The sequence below is a fragment of the Cervus elaphus genome, chromosome 24 (genome assembly GCF_910594005.1).
Source record: "Cervus elaphus chromosome 24, mCerEla1.1, whole genome shotgun sequence".
NCBI classification, from domain to species: domain Eukaryota; kingdom Metazoa; phylum Chordata; class Mammalia; order Artiodactyla; family Cervidae; genus Cervus; species Cervus elaphus.
In genome coordinates, this window is record NC_057838.1 from 50,468,371 (window position 1) to 50,484,234 (window position 15,864).

Here is a 15,864-nt window from a genome sequence, read left to right on the forward strand (position 1 = left end):
GCTAAACATCTTGTAGTCTGGCAAAAGAGAGACTTTCTTATTAAGAAAACCCTCACAACAATAACAACCCCTCATGTTCAGGACTCCCTTGTAAAAACTAAGGGGATATTTCAATAACATGTGAGCCTAGGACAGAGCCACAAAATCACCCCTGGCCAGGAAGATGGGGATCATGTCCTTCCCGCGGAGGGCAGGCCAGCCGTGCCCTGGGGTCATCATCCATAAAATGTACAATTCACAGAGCAAATAGGGTACTATTTCTTAGGCTGGGATGAACTAATCTCAGTTCTCCCCACGCTGGAGCTTCTCACCCTTTTAGGTTTAACATAAAGTCACTTCCCCCGAGTGGCCCTTGGTGGTTAAAATAGCTCCCTGCCCTCTTCCTGATTATTTTCTTTGACATCACCCTGTTTCTTGGCTTTACTGTGACCATTCACAGTCTCCAACAACAGTTAGCTAGGCTTCTGGCTTGCCCATGGATTTGCTTGCTTGCTTCCCAACCTTTCTGTCTCCTAACTTCCCTGCGTTCGGGCTCCTCTTTTACCCTCTGAGCGTCAAGCTGCAGGTATCACGCTCACCTCGGTCAGCACCCCGGCCAGCGACTGGCACCGCTCAGACAGCCCAGAAACACAGGGGCTGGATAAAAGCCTAAGGAAAGAAATCTGAAAGAATACATTTCTTAAGATGGATGTTTTTTTCCATCATTTACCTCATAGTGTGGCTGAAGTGCCTGGAGTTACTCTGAGGCAAGTCGACTTTACCAGCAAGCAAGTATAGGGCAAGACTTAGTCCAGCCACTTTAATAGAAGAAGTAATTTTTACCAGAAGAACATAAAAAGAGACACACACAGGCACACAATTCCAGGAATACTAAGCACTCTCTGGATCTTCACTCTCTACCCTCACATATTTCTTCAAGGGTAAGACTGTTCACATCAGCGTGAATGCTCACGGGAGGCGCGGCCGCTTACCTGGGTTAACAGTGATGAACCTGCTGTCCTCGGGGAATCGGTCCCCGGGGGGCACAGGCTTCCTGGATGGCACCTCGGGCCTCGCGGGGTCACTGTCTTCGTCCTGCTCCTCTGGGACTGTGGGGGGCACTTGGGTGGGGGTGGCCGAGCGGGGGTCCAGGGCGTCCTGGGGCCGGGCGGTGGGGCTGGCAGTGCGGGCCCGCTCGCGCCCGGGTGTAGTCTGATGCGCGCCCTCCTGGGCAGCGGTGCCGGGGGCCGAGGGCGCGGCGGTGGGCTGGGTGTGGCTGCGCGCCCGCGGGGCGTGGGTCACCCCGCTCCGCTCCTTCTTCTCGGAGTCCTTCTCGCCTTCCTCCTCATGCTCCCGCTCGCCGTCCTCGCTCTCGCTCTTCTCGTCCTTTTCGCCCTCCTCCGCGCCCTCGCCGTCCTTGCTGGGCGCCGAATCGCCGTCGGCGCCGGGGCTGGCCAAGGCCTCGGTCGTGGCCAGGACGGGTCTGCCGGCCTGCTTGCTGGCCGAGGCGGCCGTGGGCAGGCGCGTGGGCCACACGGTGCTGGGGAAGGAGGAGATGCCGCCGCCGCTGAAGCCCAGGCCGGCCAGAAGCGTGCTGGTGACCACCGAGGCCACGGTCGCCTGGCTGCCGCTGGACGATGGGCCCATCCCGGTCGCCATGGAGACAAAGGAGAAGGGGATGCCGGAGGATGTCCAGGTGGAGGAGCCTGAGCTGATGGGGGCCATGTCGGCTGAAGAGGCCGGCGACGCTGTGGGCTTGAAGGGGTTGCCCAGGGAGGTGCGGGGAAGGGAGGGAGGAAGAGAAAGCTGAGTGTCAGTCACTGGGATTGGGAACTACGCCCTGGACACGACCCTCCAAGGGCTTCCACTCATCTTCACCTTTATTCTCAGGGTCTCCCAAAGCCTGGCGCCAAAGCTGACAACAGGCCATCCGTGGCTGACCACCATCACTCTTCATGTTTTTATAATTACTTAAAATTTGTAATCTACGTATCAAACCCAACTTCAACTTTTCACTGATATTGCTCAGGAGGAGGAGGCTAAGTGGCAAAAAAGTAAGCTGCGTTCGTGCTACTGGGTTCTCTACCCACCTGGGAAACCCTGTCTGAAAGACAAACATCAGATAAGCAATACACAGGCAACACCGGACAGTCACGTGTTGCTGGGGTGACCCTGGAGGAGGCAGGAGTTCCTGCATACATTGTGGCACTTGTGGACAATTCGCAGCCCTGAGGTCTACAGAAGCTCTCCAGGACCCAGCTGCACATCTTAAAGTGAGGAAGTGGGTGGAGAGAGGACAGTGGCCGGTACGTGTCTGCAGTAGCCAGGTCAGAAGTCAGGCCGCGCTCCACACTGTAGGCCTCGGGAGCTGGTTTACACCGGCATCCCTGTGTCGGGCGCTGTATCTGATTTCAGACTCTCCAGATTTAATCACAGCGAAATACATGCTTGTATAGATGACAGTAAGAGTTCCATTTAAAAAGCTCCAACTATGTGCCTGGGCATCCCAGGCTCTCCCGGGGACACACGTGAACATCATCCCACTTTACAGGTGAGGAAAATGGGGCACAGAGAGATTAAGGGGCAGAGGTGTGGCTGACTAGGTATAAGTCTCAGGTCTTTCTTCCCATCCTGCTAAATCAGGCTTCATGGAGGGACTGTATTTGAACATGGTATCTTACAAATATAAGTGCTGCTCTGACTTATTTTAGTTTTTGAAACCTCATATGCGGAATCCAGAATTCCATCCCATCATTTATGTAGTTCAAAGTAATATAGCCAGAACTACTTAGATTTCACCACTGTCTCAAGTTTCAGTTTGAAAAGTCTGTAGTTTAAGGATGATCAAGTTAGCAAACGATGAGTTTTGAAGTTGGTCAATGAAACGCCAGGTGCCACCCACGATAAGGCACTGGAGACAGAGCAGTCAGACAGTCTGGCTTGAGCATGATACCTTACTTGCTCTCTGGGAGATGCTGGGCACATTAACTCACTGAGCCTCAGCTTCCTCATCCATAAAATGGGAGTCATAGTAATACCAAACTTGTGGGATGCCGTGAGGGGTAAATAAACTAATACTCTGTGCCTGAAACCCAGGAAAAACTTAATATATTGTAGGATTTGTTATTACCAACATTGCAATTATTACTACAATTATTAGTCGTACTAGAAAGGAGAAAATTTAGATACTGAGGCTCCAGACATGTGCAAATTCATATAACTTTGGTCAAATAACAACCTTTCAATCTTAGCCTGTCCTTACTCCTTTGCATTCTTACATCCTATGATCTCACAAATTATAAATCATTAAAAAATTTTATCTTGACAAAAACAATACAGTATAACACTGCTGGCTTAACTCTGTTGCACAGCTTTTTAAAATAATGTATTGCACTGAATTATACAGAGTGTATAGTTAATTTATTCAGTATTTTAACCACTTTTCATTGAGCAGTTTGACAACATCATACTGCCACCTTGTGGTGATAGTTCTAAATGCATGAAAATTACCAACCACCCGTGACAAAGCAATTACATTCTCTACTTACCACTCCTGTTTTGACAATTCTGGTCCCTTGGAATATTCGAGTGGTATTAGCTGAGAAGCAAAGAAATTATACTGTAAACAGCAGAACTTTCTTGTTGTTGTTCCAACAAAACTGTACTTACCTACACAAATCTGAAAAACATAATTTTTACATGTTATAAATACTCTTTTTATTTTTTTTGCCCAACTATCAAAAAATGTGAAACCCTTCTCAGTTTGTGAGTCATCAGAAAACATGCAGATGGCCGTATCTGGCCATATCTGTGGGCCACAGTTTCTGATTCTTGTCTTAAGCTCTTAGTTTAAAACTTTACAAAATTGTAATCATTTTTTTAATTGAGATAAAACTTATATACAGCAAAATGCACAAATCTTCAGTGTAGAGTCAAATTAATTTTTACTGCTGTATAACTCGCCCTCATATTAAAATATAGACATTCTCCATGCCTCCATGGAGGTATTCTCACGACCGCTCTGACCTTTGTCAACATTTTGTCTGTTTTTGAACTTCGTATTACTCCATTGTTACTCTCTATTGTCTTTTTTTGGTGATAATGTCTTATAGTATCCTTTCAGGGGCTATAATATGCATCCTAAACTTATTACAATTTACCTGAAACTAGTACTTTTTATGTCTTCCTTAAAAAATTTAAGAACTGTAATCTAACTATTTGTCAGACTCCCTTTTTTGTGCTGATCTCAAAAACAATAGTCCTATACAAAATAAGCATTTGCTTCCCACACATACATGGCATTGAAAAAGGTGCAAAAACCCACTAAATTCCCAAATAAATAACATTTGTATCTGCTGGAGTTTTTACCTAAATTAGAAGTGGGGCAAGTACTTGAACTATTTTTTATTTGCCCTGAAGGCTTTTTGAAAAAGAAACAACAACAACAACAATGAATTCACTGTCAACATTTTAAACAGCAGCTTTAACCTGAAAATCCCAATTTTCTGCTCATCCTAAAAAAAAAAAAAAAAAATCACAATTTTTGGCAAAACCGAGTTCACCTCCCTGGAGGACAACATTTGGTAGGGGCTAAGCATCTATCACCCCTTTCAAAGGGCACCTCTCCAGTTTTCCATGATGGTCCCCCCTCATTTGTATGTGGTTCCCTGCTGGGCCACAGGGCGTCTACATTTGCAACCCCCAACTTAACGATATAGTCACTTTGCTCAGCTGGAAAGTGAAACGTGTAAAGAGACAACTGTGGGGAATAGACTGATCTACACGTCAATACAACCAGGTCAGATGAGGCAGCCCAGGAAGCAAACAGTCCTTGCCTGGCACTAAATATAACCTCCCACCATCAGTGAGCTGCTTCGGGATCAATACTGTGCTGCCTCAGACAGGTATACACACCTCCCTTTGTTAACACAGGAAGAAAGCTTCCTAAGGGATCTGCTTTTCCTGCCCTTTACAAAGGCCTTAATTTAAGGCCAACAAACTCAGTGGCCACTCCATCACTGTGCCTGCTTTTCATTGATCTTGAACAATTCCCATTGGGGTCAGTTCTAGTCGTGATGACTAGGAAGCTTCTACAGGGCCTTTCAGATCACCAGTCCATCGGCCTGGTGGAATTCAGGGATGGGGGAAAAAGGAGTGTCTCCACTGAGCTGTCAGGGAGATGTCGCTTCTTCTTGCAAGAGGAACGGAAGCTAGGAATCTCGGCTCTATTTAGCAGGACCATCCTGGATGCCCTGTCTGTGATTGAAATGGGATATTTTCCTGCTGCCTTACAGTTGCTGGAGCTATTTTGAAGTATCATTTATGTTCATTGCTACTCAGAAATCACCATCGCTAACAGACCCACCACTTGTCATTTAATACTTTCATAAAAGAAGTGCAGCAATGACTATGTTGCCGATTTGCATGTTTAAAATATTTTGACAACTGTATCTAAGTGCAATTGGTTTCCTTTCCTATGTATTTTAATTATTTATTTTAAACCATTCTGAGAGAGCATCTGATGGCTTGGCCAGGATGCCTGATGGGTCTGTGGCTTAAAGAGAAGGCTTACAAGCCCTTATTTTCCACGACAGTTGAGACCTGCAAAAAACCTTTTGAACACTTGGCAATCAATCTTTTGAGCCGTTTGTTGAAGACAATGGCTTAATATTTATGCTTTAACAGCATAATATTTATGCTTTAGGGGTGGTCTGTTGTGTATAAATGACTAGGCTTTGGAATAAGAAACTGGACTCTGCTTAGTAGTCAAATGATTTTTTTTTGGGGGGGGGGCAGGTTATTCGATTGCTCAGAACATCATTTCCCCCTCTAGAAAATAAAATCTGCATTACAAGCTGCCACGAGGTCAGATGAGATGACTTAGGGCCAAACGCTCTGTAACTGGGAGCCACTCCACAGACAATGATCACCATTATTATTATCATACTTACTACAGTAAAGTAAGCATAACTTATTTATTGTGTCATACAGGACATAAATATTGTGTTATTTACTATGTGCAGTGCTGTGCTGTGCTGCTTTAGTTATGTCCGACTCTTTGTGACCCCATGGACCACAGCCCGCCAGGCTTCTGTGTCCATGGGATGTTCCAGGCAAGAATACTGGAGTGGGTTGCCATTTCCTCTTTCAGGGGATATTCCCAACCCAGGGATGAAACCTACGTATCCTACATCTCCTGCACTGCAGGCAGATTCTTTACCACTGAGTCACCGGGGAAGCCCATGTTATTTACTATAATAATGAAAATATTCCACATGGCTTTCTCATGCCGCCAAATCAGAGGCAAACTTTATCAAGGGGAAACCTAATTATTCTTAACAAAGTGTCCATGAAATTCCCTAAGTTTATTTCTTCCCCTTTTAACACTGAACTCTTATAAGTTGATCTGTTTTGAACTCTGGCCTCTACTGCTTACAAGCTCCTAGCTGGCTCACCAGAAAAGGTGTGCTAGCTAACCAGCAGATTTCGTTTTTCCACTGCCCACTGGAAGGTGCAGGGAAGATCCCAAAGCCACTGTGTGTCCCTCTGTCAACATGCAGGGACAAACGCTGATACGGAAAATGAGTGAATGCACGTCCACCCCTGCGCAAGGGAAGTCTTCAGGCAAAGGAGGCACTGCCATCTTTAAGGAGTCACCGTGATCAGACATTTTAACTATTCCGTGCTCGGAACTTACAGCTAACGAGGCTTTTGGGAACTGCATTATATTACAAACATTTCATTTTTCAAAGTCTGTGCAGAAGCCAGTGAGCTCAGGGGCCTATTAATCAGGAAAGGCAGTTTTGCAGATTCCGGGCTCCTAGTTAGAGCGCATGAGCGGCCTAATCATGATTTATGTGCCCAAAGTTGCCGGGCCCCGGCCTCAGCGAGCTCACACTCTGGCTTCGCCTGCTGGCTCCCGTGGGCTGGCCCAGACAGACCTGGCCTTGGCCTGTGGCCTCTGCTCAACACAAGCAGATGGGCCCATACATTCAGGTAGACAAACGCTGAGTGTGATTTACTTGTGAAAAAAATACATCTGTGCTAATTTCAAGTCATTTAAATGGAAGAACGAGCTGATGTGAATGTCAGCAAAGGCTCTTTCAATACTAGATGCAAACCTGCAAAGCTAGAAGGGATCCGTGGATGGAATCTCAGCTGAGGGGGTTCCTACTCTGGGTTCATCACATATTATTTTTTATATAATTAAGCCTCACACTAAGGTGATATTGAGCATTGGTTCTAGGCTCTGTGCTAATTACGTAACATGCATCACCCTGTCACTGACAAGGACCCCATGGGGGCAGTACTCCCCTAACTACCACTTTCAGACTATGAAATTGCAGCTTAGAGAGATTACTCAACATTTTCAGAGTCACAGAAAGACTAAGTGGCAGCCAGGACTCAACTTGGGGCCCTCAAGTCAGGGCCCCGGCTCTGAGTCAGCAACTTCTCCATCTCTCATGTGCATGCTTGGTACCTGAGCCATCTGCTTCAAATTCAGATTCCTGGGCCTCATCCTCTGAGATTCCGAGATGATTAGTCTGGGAGGGGCCCATGAACGTGTACTGCTCACAGGATTCCAGACAGTGAAGACGGATCTACGATCTACAGGTTTTCTGAGACCCTGGAAGCTGTGACACGCAAACTTCTGGCATTTTCTAGGAAAAATGTCCAAAGCCTTCATCCCAGATACATAACTCACAAATGTTAAGAAGCACTGGCCTGGTTTGTGTCTCTGAAACCAAGGATCTAGGAAGTAAGTAACCTTCCCAAGGGGGACATCAGACAGGCAGAGTAAAGCCTGGTGCCCTGGTCGCTCCCTCCACACTGGTCTTTGTGCCCTGCACAAAACCAGGTCTGCCAACTAGAGCCCACAGGCCAGCTGCCAATTTTTGTTAATCAAGTTTTATTGGAACCAGGACTGAGATGATCGTGGGGCAAGTAAGATAGAGAATATCCTGTGCAAGTAAGATAGAGAATATCCTGTCTTCATGCAAAGTTTTTATTTTTTGTTACTGTTCATGGGTATTTTACATTTATTTTGGCTTAAAAAATATTCCATTTAAAGATGACATCTGTAACGACATCTTGATGACAAAGTTTTTAAGAGTTCCTTTAAATTCTTCACCAAAGTGAATTCTCGTCTTGCCATGCCCCAAAGCTGACCTGAAACATTCCACTAGACCCTAAATCAGCTAACTGAATTATGCTGGAAATTCAGAGACAGTACTCCTCCACGTGACTAGAAGATGATTCTATGATCTGACACAGTAGTAGATACATGCTTGGATCTCCACGGGTGGAAAATCACAGTAATTTTTAAAAATAATCACTTCACCCTTCTTCCCCTCCTCTGGCCTGTGAAACCCCCTACCTAAAACACAGGTCTAAATGACCCAGGCTTTTCTGGTGTGACCGCAGAGCCCACGCTGATGTTTAGGCCAGGTTCGTAGTCTCACGTGCAAGTACCCGAGCAGGAAGAAAGACAAAGCCCAAAGGAGAAGGGCCCAGGGCAGACGAGAAGGCCATCTCCTCACCTTGGAAGAGCATGGTCTGGCTGAAGTCACTCCTCATGTCGTTGCGACACACGGCCTGGACCCGGAACAAATAAAGGCTGTCAGGTGAGACGTGGCTGATGGTGGCTTTCTGCAGGGTGAGGAAAGGACAGGCGTGAGCTGGTGCTAAAGGCCAGAGAACACCGTACATCCAAAAGCCGAACATCAAAGACTGTTAAGCATCACGTGTAGGTTTCTGGGTACCATGGCAAAGCCCAACGAACATCATGCTTCCTCACTGACCAAAGGCTCGCTCTGAAAGGAACAAGCATTCAGAAGTAACCTCACCTGGGAATATGTTTTCAACACAAAAATACGTAGAGTAAGAGAAGGGAACACCAGTCTCGACACAGATGCTTGACCCTGTCTTGGAGCGTGCCTTCAGCCCTGTTTGTACCCATGAGGCTGGGACTTCTATCAAAACTGCTCTACCTTGTAAACGATAATGATTTACCGTCTAGAATCATCAAGTGTCCTGAATTTCCAGGGCCATGCAGAGTTGAGAGCAGCCACAACCAAGTCTCCGCGTTACTGTTTCTTTGCAGTTTAAAGGCACTGTTGTACCTTGACCTTGGATAACACAAGGCACGAAGCTGGAAGAATACTTGACGGGAAGTCAGAGGACAAGGGATGTACCTGTGCCATGCCACTCACCAGCTGTGTGATTCTGAGTCAGCTGCTCAGGGTCTTTTGGCCTCTGCTCCCTCCAGCTGTTAAGTGGAGAGAGTAAGATTTCCCTCGCAGGGTTCTCGGGACTTCTGTACAACAGAGGTCAAGCGAGCCTTGTACATTGGTAGTCCTCACCGCACAATAGACACCACGGCCCTGGTCTAACACAGGGGTTCACAAGTGACAGCCTACAGCCCCAATCCGGCCCGCTGTTTGTTTCTTGTAAATAAAGTTTTATTGGCACAAGGCCTCACCCATTCATTTCCCTGTTGCTGTGGCAGCTTTCACCCTTCAGTGGCAGAGTTGAGTAGTTGCCCACAGAGGCCTTTAAAACCTAAAATCTTAACTCTCTGACTCTTTCAAGAGAAAAGTTTCCCAATCCCTGGTCCCAAGTCAGGAGCCAAATCCAGATCCCCATCCCGCAAAGCTTTACTCCAAGAGACTTTTAAAAATCAGAAAATGGAAAATGCCTAAAAAGTTGTCAGGGCTTGCTTGCCGAAAGAAACAAATAAGCAAAAGCAACTGATTTTTAAAGACTCCCTGATGATGAAATGTCTCGTCACCGAATTCTGGGCCAGATCCAGAAATCAGCTCTGGGAGCTTAACCACTGAGTGAGTTTTCCCCAAGGTAGCTATTGAAAACCTCTGAAGAGGCATTAACAAGTTACTGTGGCCGTGCCTGCTGCCTGTTGCCTAGCAAATGTATTCCTGGGGAGAGCGGGAGGTTGGGGTCCAGTTATTTCACTTTCAGCCTACCTTTCGGAAAAGGCAGGCAATAACACCTGTTCCCCCAGGTTGGCAGTGAGGGTGTGTGTGTCGGGAGGATGCTGGCAAAAGCCAGGAAAATGTTTGGGAAATGTTTCTGGCCACAAGAATTCTAAATTGGAGAAAAACTTGGCTGCCACTAAGTCAGCACTCTCGACTTCTTGAGGAATTAAGAAAATTAATTTTGTGTGTCCCAAAAGAAAATAACCACCCCTAGAAATCCTTATAAAAAAAGAACTTGCTGTCAAAGCATGTTTTTCTCTACATCTCTCTCTTTCTCTGAAACTCATTTATGCCTCAGTCTCTAAACCTGTGACCTTGTCTTCTGTGCAGAGCAAAAATCTTCGCTTCCTCTAAGCAGGGATTTATTAGAATTCACTCTGAGCCGGTATCTATTCATCTTTGCATGTTTAATTATCTCCCACTTAGTATAAGAAACCGAATAAGCGCCTAGCTAGTTTTTGCTGATTAATGCAAGCCCCCCTTAGCTCAGAAAGAGAAACCTCCCTCCCGGACTTCTGGTCCTGACAAGAGAAAAGGTTAAAACACATCACAACCTTGGGTGCCTTTCAACAGATTCCTCTCCGATTTCATGAAGCTCATCATTCCCTAATGTGACCCAGATAACAACGTCTAGTGGGGAAATTGAAAATATAAATGGAAATGAAGTAAAAGAATCGTCATCTGAAGCAATACGAAAAGTATTATTCTGTAAGTGATTGAACGGGCCCTGGGGACTCTGTATTGGAAGGAAAAAAAGCAGTAACAGTCATTAAGAATCCCACTCGGTGCTATTACATTTTTCATGTACATATACAATGATGGGCTTCATTATCCCAAAGACCTCTTTTGATTAACGATAAACGCCAGACTTTCACACCCAAACGTGTCGCTTTGAGTTTCTGGGCAAAGATGTGAAGACCAGCGCTGGTTGGAGTGATTGCTTTTCTAGGGGAAGAAGACTTGGCTTCTGCAAACATCTGTTCTCAAGGGCCTTGTTGGGGGCTGGCCACTAAATATTTATGCACACGTAAGATGAGACACGGAACTGGGCATGTGTTGCTCAAAAGTGAAGTCAGGTGTTACAGGGTCTAAGAGCCTGAGAACAGTGGTTAGAAACGGCGTGGCCGCCGGGGTCTTGCAGGTAGAAGGGTGTGAGGCAGATGACATGTGACAGGAGGGAGCGGTGGGGACTGCAGAGGGTTGCCTGGTGGGGCTGACAAGAGTAGGAGTGGGGAGGACGGAGGCAGAGGGGGAATAATTGCAGTGAGGATAACAGCTAGTACTGACAGTGCTCGCGCCGCGCCCAGCCCCACTGTACAACTGTGTAACCCACGTAACATTTACGATAATGCTATCAGATGACGAGGGCTTCGGGGAGGCGTTCTGCCGTCTTTATTTTTTAATAACAAAAGAAAAAGTAGTCAGTTTTAAAGGGCCTAACTACAAACAGATTAACTCTTTTTCTGGTGGTGTGGCCGGCAAGTTTAAGGGCGGGGGAACCGTGGCATCACAGTGCTGCCCGCGGTGGTACCCGCCTTCACCAGGACGGCGGCAGGGGGCTGGAACGTCACAGAGGAAGCACCCCAGGAGACACACGGGGCCCCCCTCGCCGCGGACGCCCTGACTCAGAACACGGAGGTCTCACCAAGTCCTTGTCGCTGTCCTTGGTGAACGTCTTCTCCTTCTCGTCCTCGTTCTTGGTCCAGCTGTAGGACACCATGTAGTTCATGATGGGCGGGTGGTAGACGGTCTCCGGCTGGCTCCAGGACACCTGCAGCGTGGTCTGGTTCAGCGGCTGCACCTTCATGTGGACGGGCGGGGAGCTGCAGACTGGACACACGCGGCCGGGCTCAGCGCGGGCTCCGCGCCCCGCGCCACCCCGCGCCCCGCGCCCCGAGCTCCCGACGGCCACTTAGAGCCCCCGCTGCTAACACTGCCCCACACCTGTCTTCCCTCTCCCCTCCTCTCTCTGTACACACACACACACACAACACACACATACAGACACACACACACACAACACACAGACACACAACACACACACACAGACACACAACACACACACACAGACACACAACACACACACAACACAGACACACAACAGACACACAACACACAGACACACACACGGACACACAACACACAGACACAACACACACATACACACCACACACACACACACAACACACACACACAACACACAGAGACACACACAGACACACACACACAACACACACATACAGACACACACACACAACACACAGACACACAACACACACACACACAACACAGACACACACAACAGACACACACAGACACACAACACACAGACACACAACACACACAGACACACAACACACAGAGACACACACACAAACAACACACAGAGACACACACAACACAGACACACAACACACAGACACACACACAACACACACACAAACAACACACAGACACACACACACACAACACAGACACACAACACACAGACACACACAACACACACATACATGCAACACAGACACACACAACACACAGACACACAACACACACAGACACACACACAACACAGACACACAACACACACAACACAGACACACACACACAACACAGACACACAACAGACACACAGACACACAACACACAGACACACACACGGACACACAACACACAGACACACAACACACAGACACACACACCACACACACACAAACAACACACAGACACACATGCAGACACACAACACATACATACAGACACACACAACACACACACAACACACACATACACACATACAACACACAGGCATGCACACACAACACACAGACACACACAACACACACACACAACACAGACACGCACAGACACACACATAGACACACAACACACAGACACGCACACACACAGACACACAATAAACACACAGAGACACAGACACACAGAGACACACAGAACACAGACACACAACACACAGCACACAGACAGACACACAACACACACATTTTCCTGCTCTATCCCTGAGAACAAGGTATATACATTCTGAACTTCACTCCTTAATACTTGGGTCTGTATGTCCCACGAATAAGGACATTCTCTTCTGTAATGACGAGGATCTGAGTATCTGTGTGCCCCTAAATCCATGTGCTGAAACCTAATGTCCAACGAGATGGTAACAGGAGGTCGAGCATGGGGAGGCAAGTAGGTCGTGATGGGGGAGCCTCCGAGAGTGGGATCAATATCCCGATAAGACCCCAGGGAGCTCCCTCACCCCTTCCCCACATGACGACACAGCGAGAAATCCGCCGCCTGTGCATCAGGAAGCAAGTCCTCACCGGAGAGCGAGTCCGGCACCTTGATGTCAGACCCCCCGGCCCTCAGAATTGTGAGAAATAACCTTCTGTTGTTTTCAGACACCCAGTCTATGGTGTGTGACATAGCAGCCCACGCTGACCACTCTCGTACCTAAGAAAACAAACACTAACTTGGTATTATCTGGTACACCGTGCACATTCCAATTTCCCCACTTGTCTCCAAAAGGTTGTCTACAATCCTTTCCCCCCACATCACAGGTTAGATTCAGCTGTTATAATGCGTTAACCTCTTTTAATCTTGCCTAGTCATCTGGCCTTTGCTTCCACAACAAAATGTTTGTTAGAAACCAAGGCCGTTTGACTTGTGGAAGGTCTCGACTAAAACTAGTAGATCAAATTTTACTGTAAATAGACCAGAGTGTAAACAAAATTAAAAACGGGACTTCAAATCATTTTTAAAGCAAAGGCACAAAAGGTCAGGATGACTCTCTTGGGAGCAGCAGGACTCTGAATAACTATCCTGATGTAGGTAAAGCACAAGGAAAAGTCAGGCTAATCCTCCCACTTATTCCTTGTGGCCGGCAGTTCTGAAGGGATGTGGTGGTTCTGTACCTGTCTATGGATAAGCCCATTTAAGGGCCAAGAGTGCTGAGTCAGCCTTTCAATGGCATTTTGGCTCTGCAGACATCCTCCTTCACAGTGGCCATGGTTCCTGCCTCCATGGGGCTTCCACTCAAGAGACAGGGTTTTTCTTTTTCTCAAAAGACATTTTTGAATTTATTATTTTTTAATTGGAAGAAAATTACAATGTTGTGATGGCTTTTACCATACATCGGTTTGAACAGGCCTTAGGCATACATGTGTCCCCTCCACCCTGAAGCCCTCCCGCGCTCCCTCCCCACCCCATTCCTCCAGGTTGTCATGGAGCACTGGCTCTGGGTGCCCTGCATCATACATCACACTTGCACTGGTAATCTGGTTTACATATGGCAACGTGCAGGCGCTGTGCTGTCTTTAGTCATTCACTTGTGTCTGACTCTTTTGATCCCATGGGCTGTAGCCCGCCAGGCTCCTCTGTCCATGGGATTCTCCAGGCAAGAATACTGGAGGGGGTTTCCATGCCCTCCTCCAGGGGATCTTTCCAACCCAGGGATCAAATGCAGGTCTCTGGCATTGCAGTCAGATTCTTTATCATCTGAGCCACCAAGGAAGCACATGTTTTTAATGCTCTTCTCTCAAATCATCCCACCCTCTCCTTCTCCCACTGAGTCCCAAAGTCCATCTTTTACATCTGTGTCTGCTTTGCTCTCCTACACACAGGATCGTCGTTGCATCTTTCTAGATTCCATGTGTATGTGTTAATAATCAATATATTTCTTTCTGACCTACTTCACTCTGTATAATAGGCCCTAGGTTCATCCACCTCATTAGAACTGACTCAAATGCCTTCCTTTTTATAGCTGAGCAATCCAGTGGCCTCTCAGGACAGACGAAAGAGTCTCTGCTCCTGGGGACTGCCGTGTGCCCTGTATGATGATTAGCAGCATCCCAGCGCCTACCTACTTGATGCCTGTAGCTCTCCTCCCAAGTTAAAGCAACCACAAAGGTCCCCAGGGGGCCAACCTCCCCTGGCTGAGAACCGCTGGTCTAAAGGGGGGAAGACAGCGATTCAGCAGAGAATGACACGTGTGGAGTTACTGTTACACCAGGATAGGGCGGGCAAGGGGAGGAGAGCCGTGCTGCATGTCCCAAGCACTTTTTAAGGAGATTTGACTCATGCGACGCGGTCTGGGGAAGGGCCCTTTGAAGAAGACACATCCCACTGAGGGCTGAGTGGACACTCACTATGTGGGAGTCAGGGGAGGAAGGGAGGGCGGGCCAAGGGACCTCAGGAGGCAGAAGGCCTGGGGGAGCCAAAGACAGGCAGTGGGGCTGAATCAGGGCGCAGGGAGCAAGGTGGGAGGCCTCGCACGCCCAGAGGGAAATTCCAGCCTTTACCCTACAGCACTCAGAAGCCACGGGCAAGATCTGAACCACAGAACCACACAGGTAAGGTGGGCACTTCACAAAGTTCCCTGGAGCTTCAGCTGAGCAAAGAAGAACCCCGAGGGGCTAAGAGAGGAGGAGAGAGGCCTGGGAGGAGGTGCTGCAGACAGTGGGGGTGCTCGTCGAGCTGGGAGAGAAAAGGCATACAGGACCGAGTTCTAGAGCAAACAGGCAAAGCCGATGATGCGCAGGACGAGGAGGGGCATGGGGGCGAGGGAATCAGGCAGGATGACACCGCGCCGTGGCAAGCAGGAGGGAGGCAGCCCTGGAGGACTGGAGCTTGGTGTTGGCTTCTCCCAGGAGCCCAACTACAAGCCAAGCAGCCCACACGAGCCAGAGTCCCCTATCTGCTACACGAGAGCCCCAAGCCCAAGGCAGCCCTGGGGAGGATGGCTTTCCTGCCAGAAAAGCAGGGACAGGCTTTAAGGAGCTAGCTGCTAGAGAAAAGCGGAGACTGGTTTTGACAGGGAGGCATCCCTTTTTTTGCTCTTCAACTGCCAAACCCCGCTTCAGTCGGACAGATTCGCTTTGTG

The 15,864-nt window shown here is 47.9% G+C and overlaps 1 protein-coding gene across 3 annotated transcripts in view; it reads right to left on the reverse strand.

Annotated features, from left to right (window-relative positions):
• The window catches only part of PTPRG (protein tyrosine phosphatase receptor type G), a 747,715-nt gene that overhangs the window by 100,327 nt on the left and 631,524 nt on the right, over positions 1 to 15,864 (reverse strand). For all 3 annotated transcript variants that reach the window (XM_043885370.1, XM_043885371.1, XM_043885369.1), the window contains exons 9-12: positions 11,620 to 11,804; positions 8,520 to 8,628; positions 3,528 to 3,577; positions 972 to 1,734 (exon numbers count right to left, since the gene is read on the reverse strand). In XM_043885370.1, the coding sequence (XP_043741305.1) occupies positions 972 to 1,734; positions 3,528 to 3,577; positions 8,520 to 8,628; positions 11,620 to 11,804 (1,107 nt within the window). The remainder of the gene's footprint in view (positions 1 to 971; positions 1,735 to 3,527; positions 3,578 to 8,519; positions 8,629 to 11,619; positions 11,805 to 15,864) is intronic.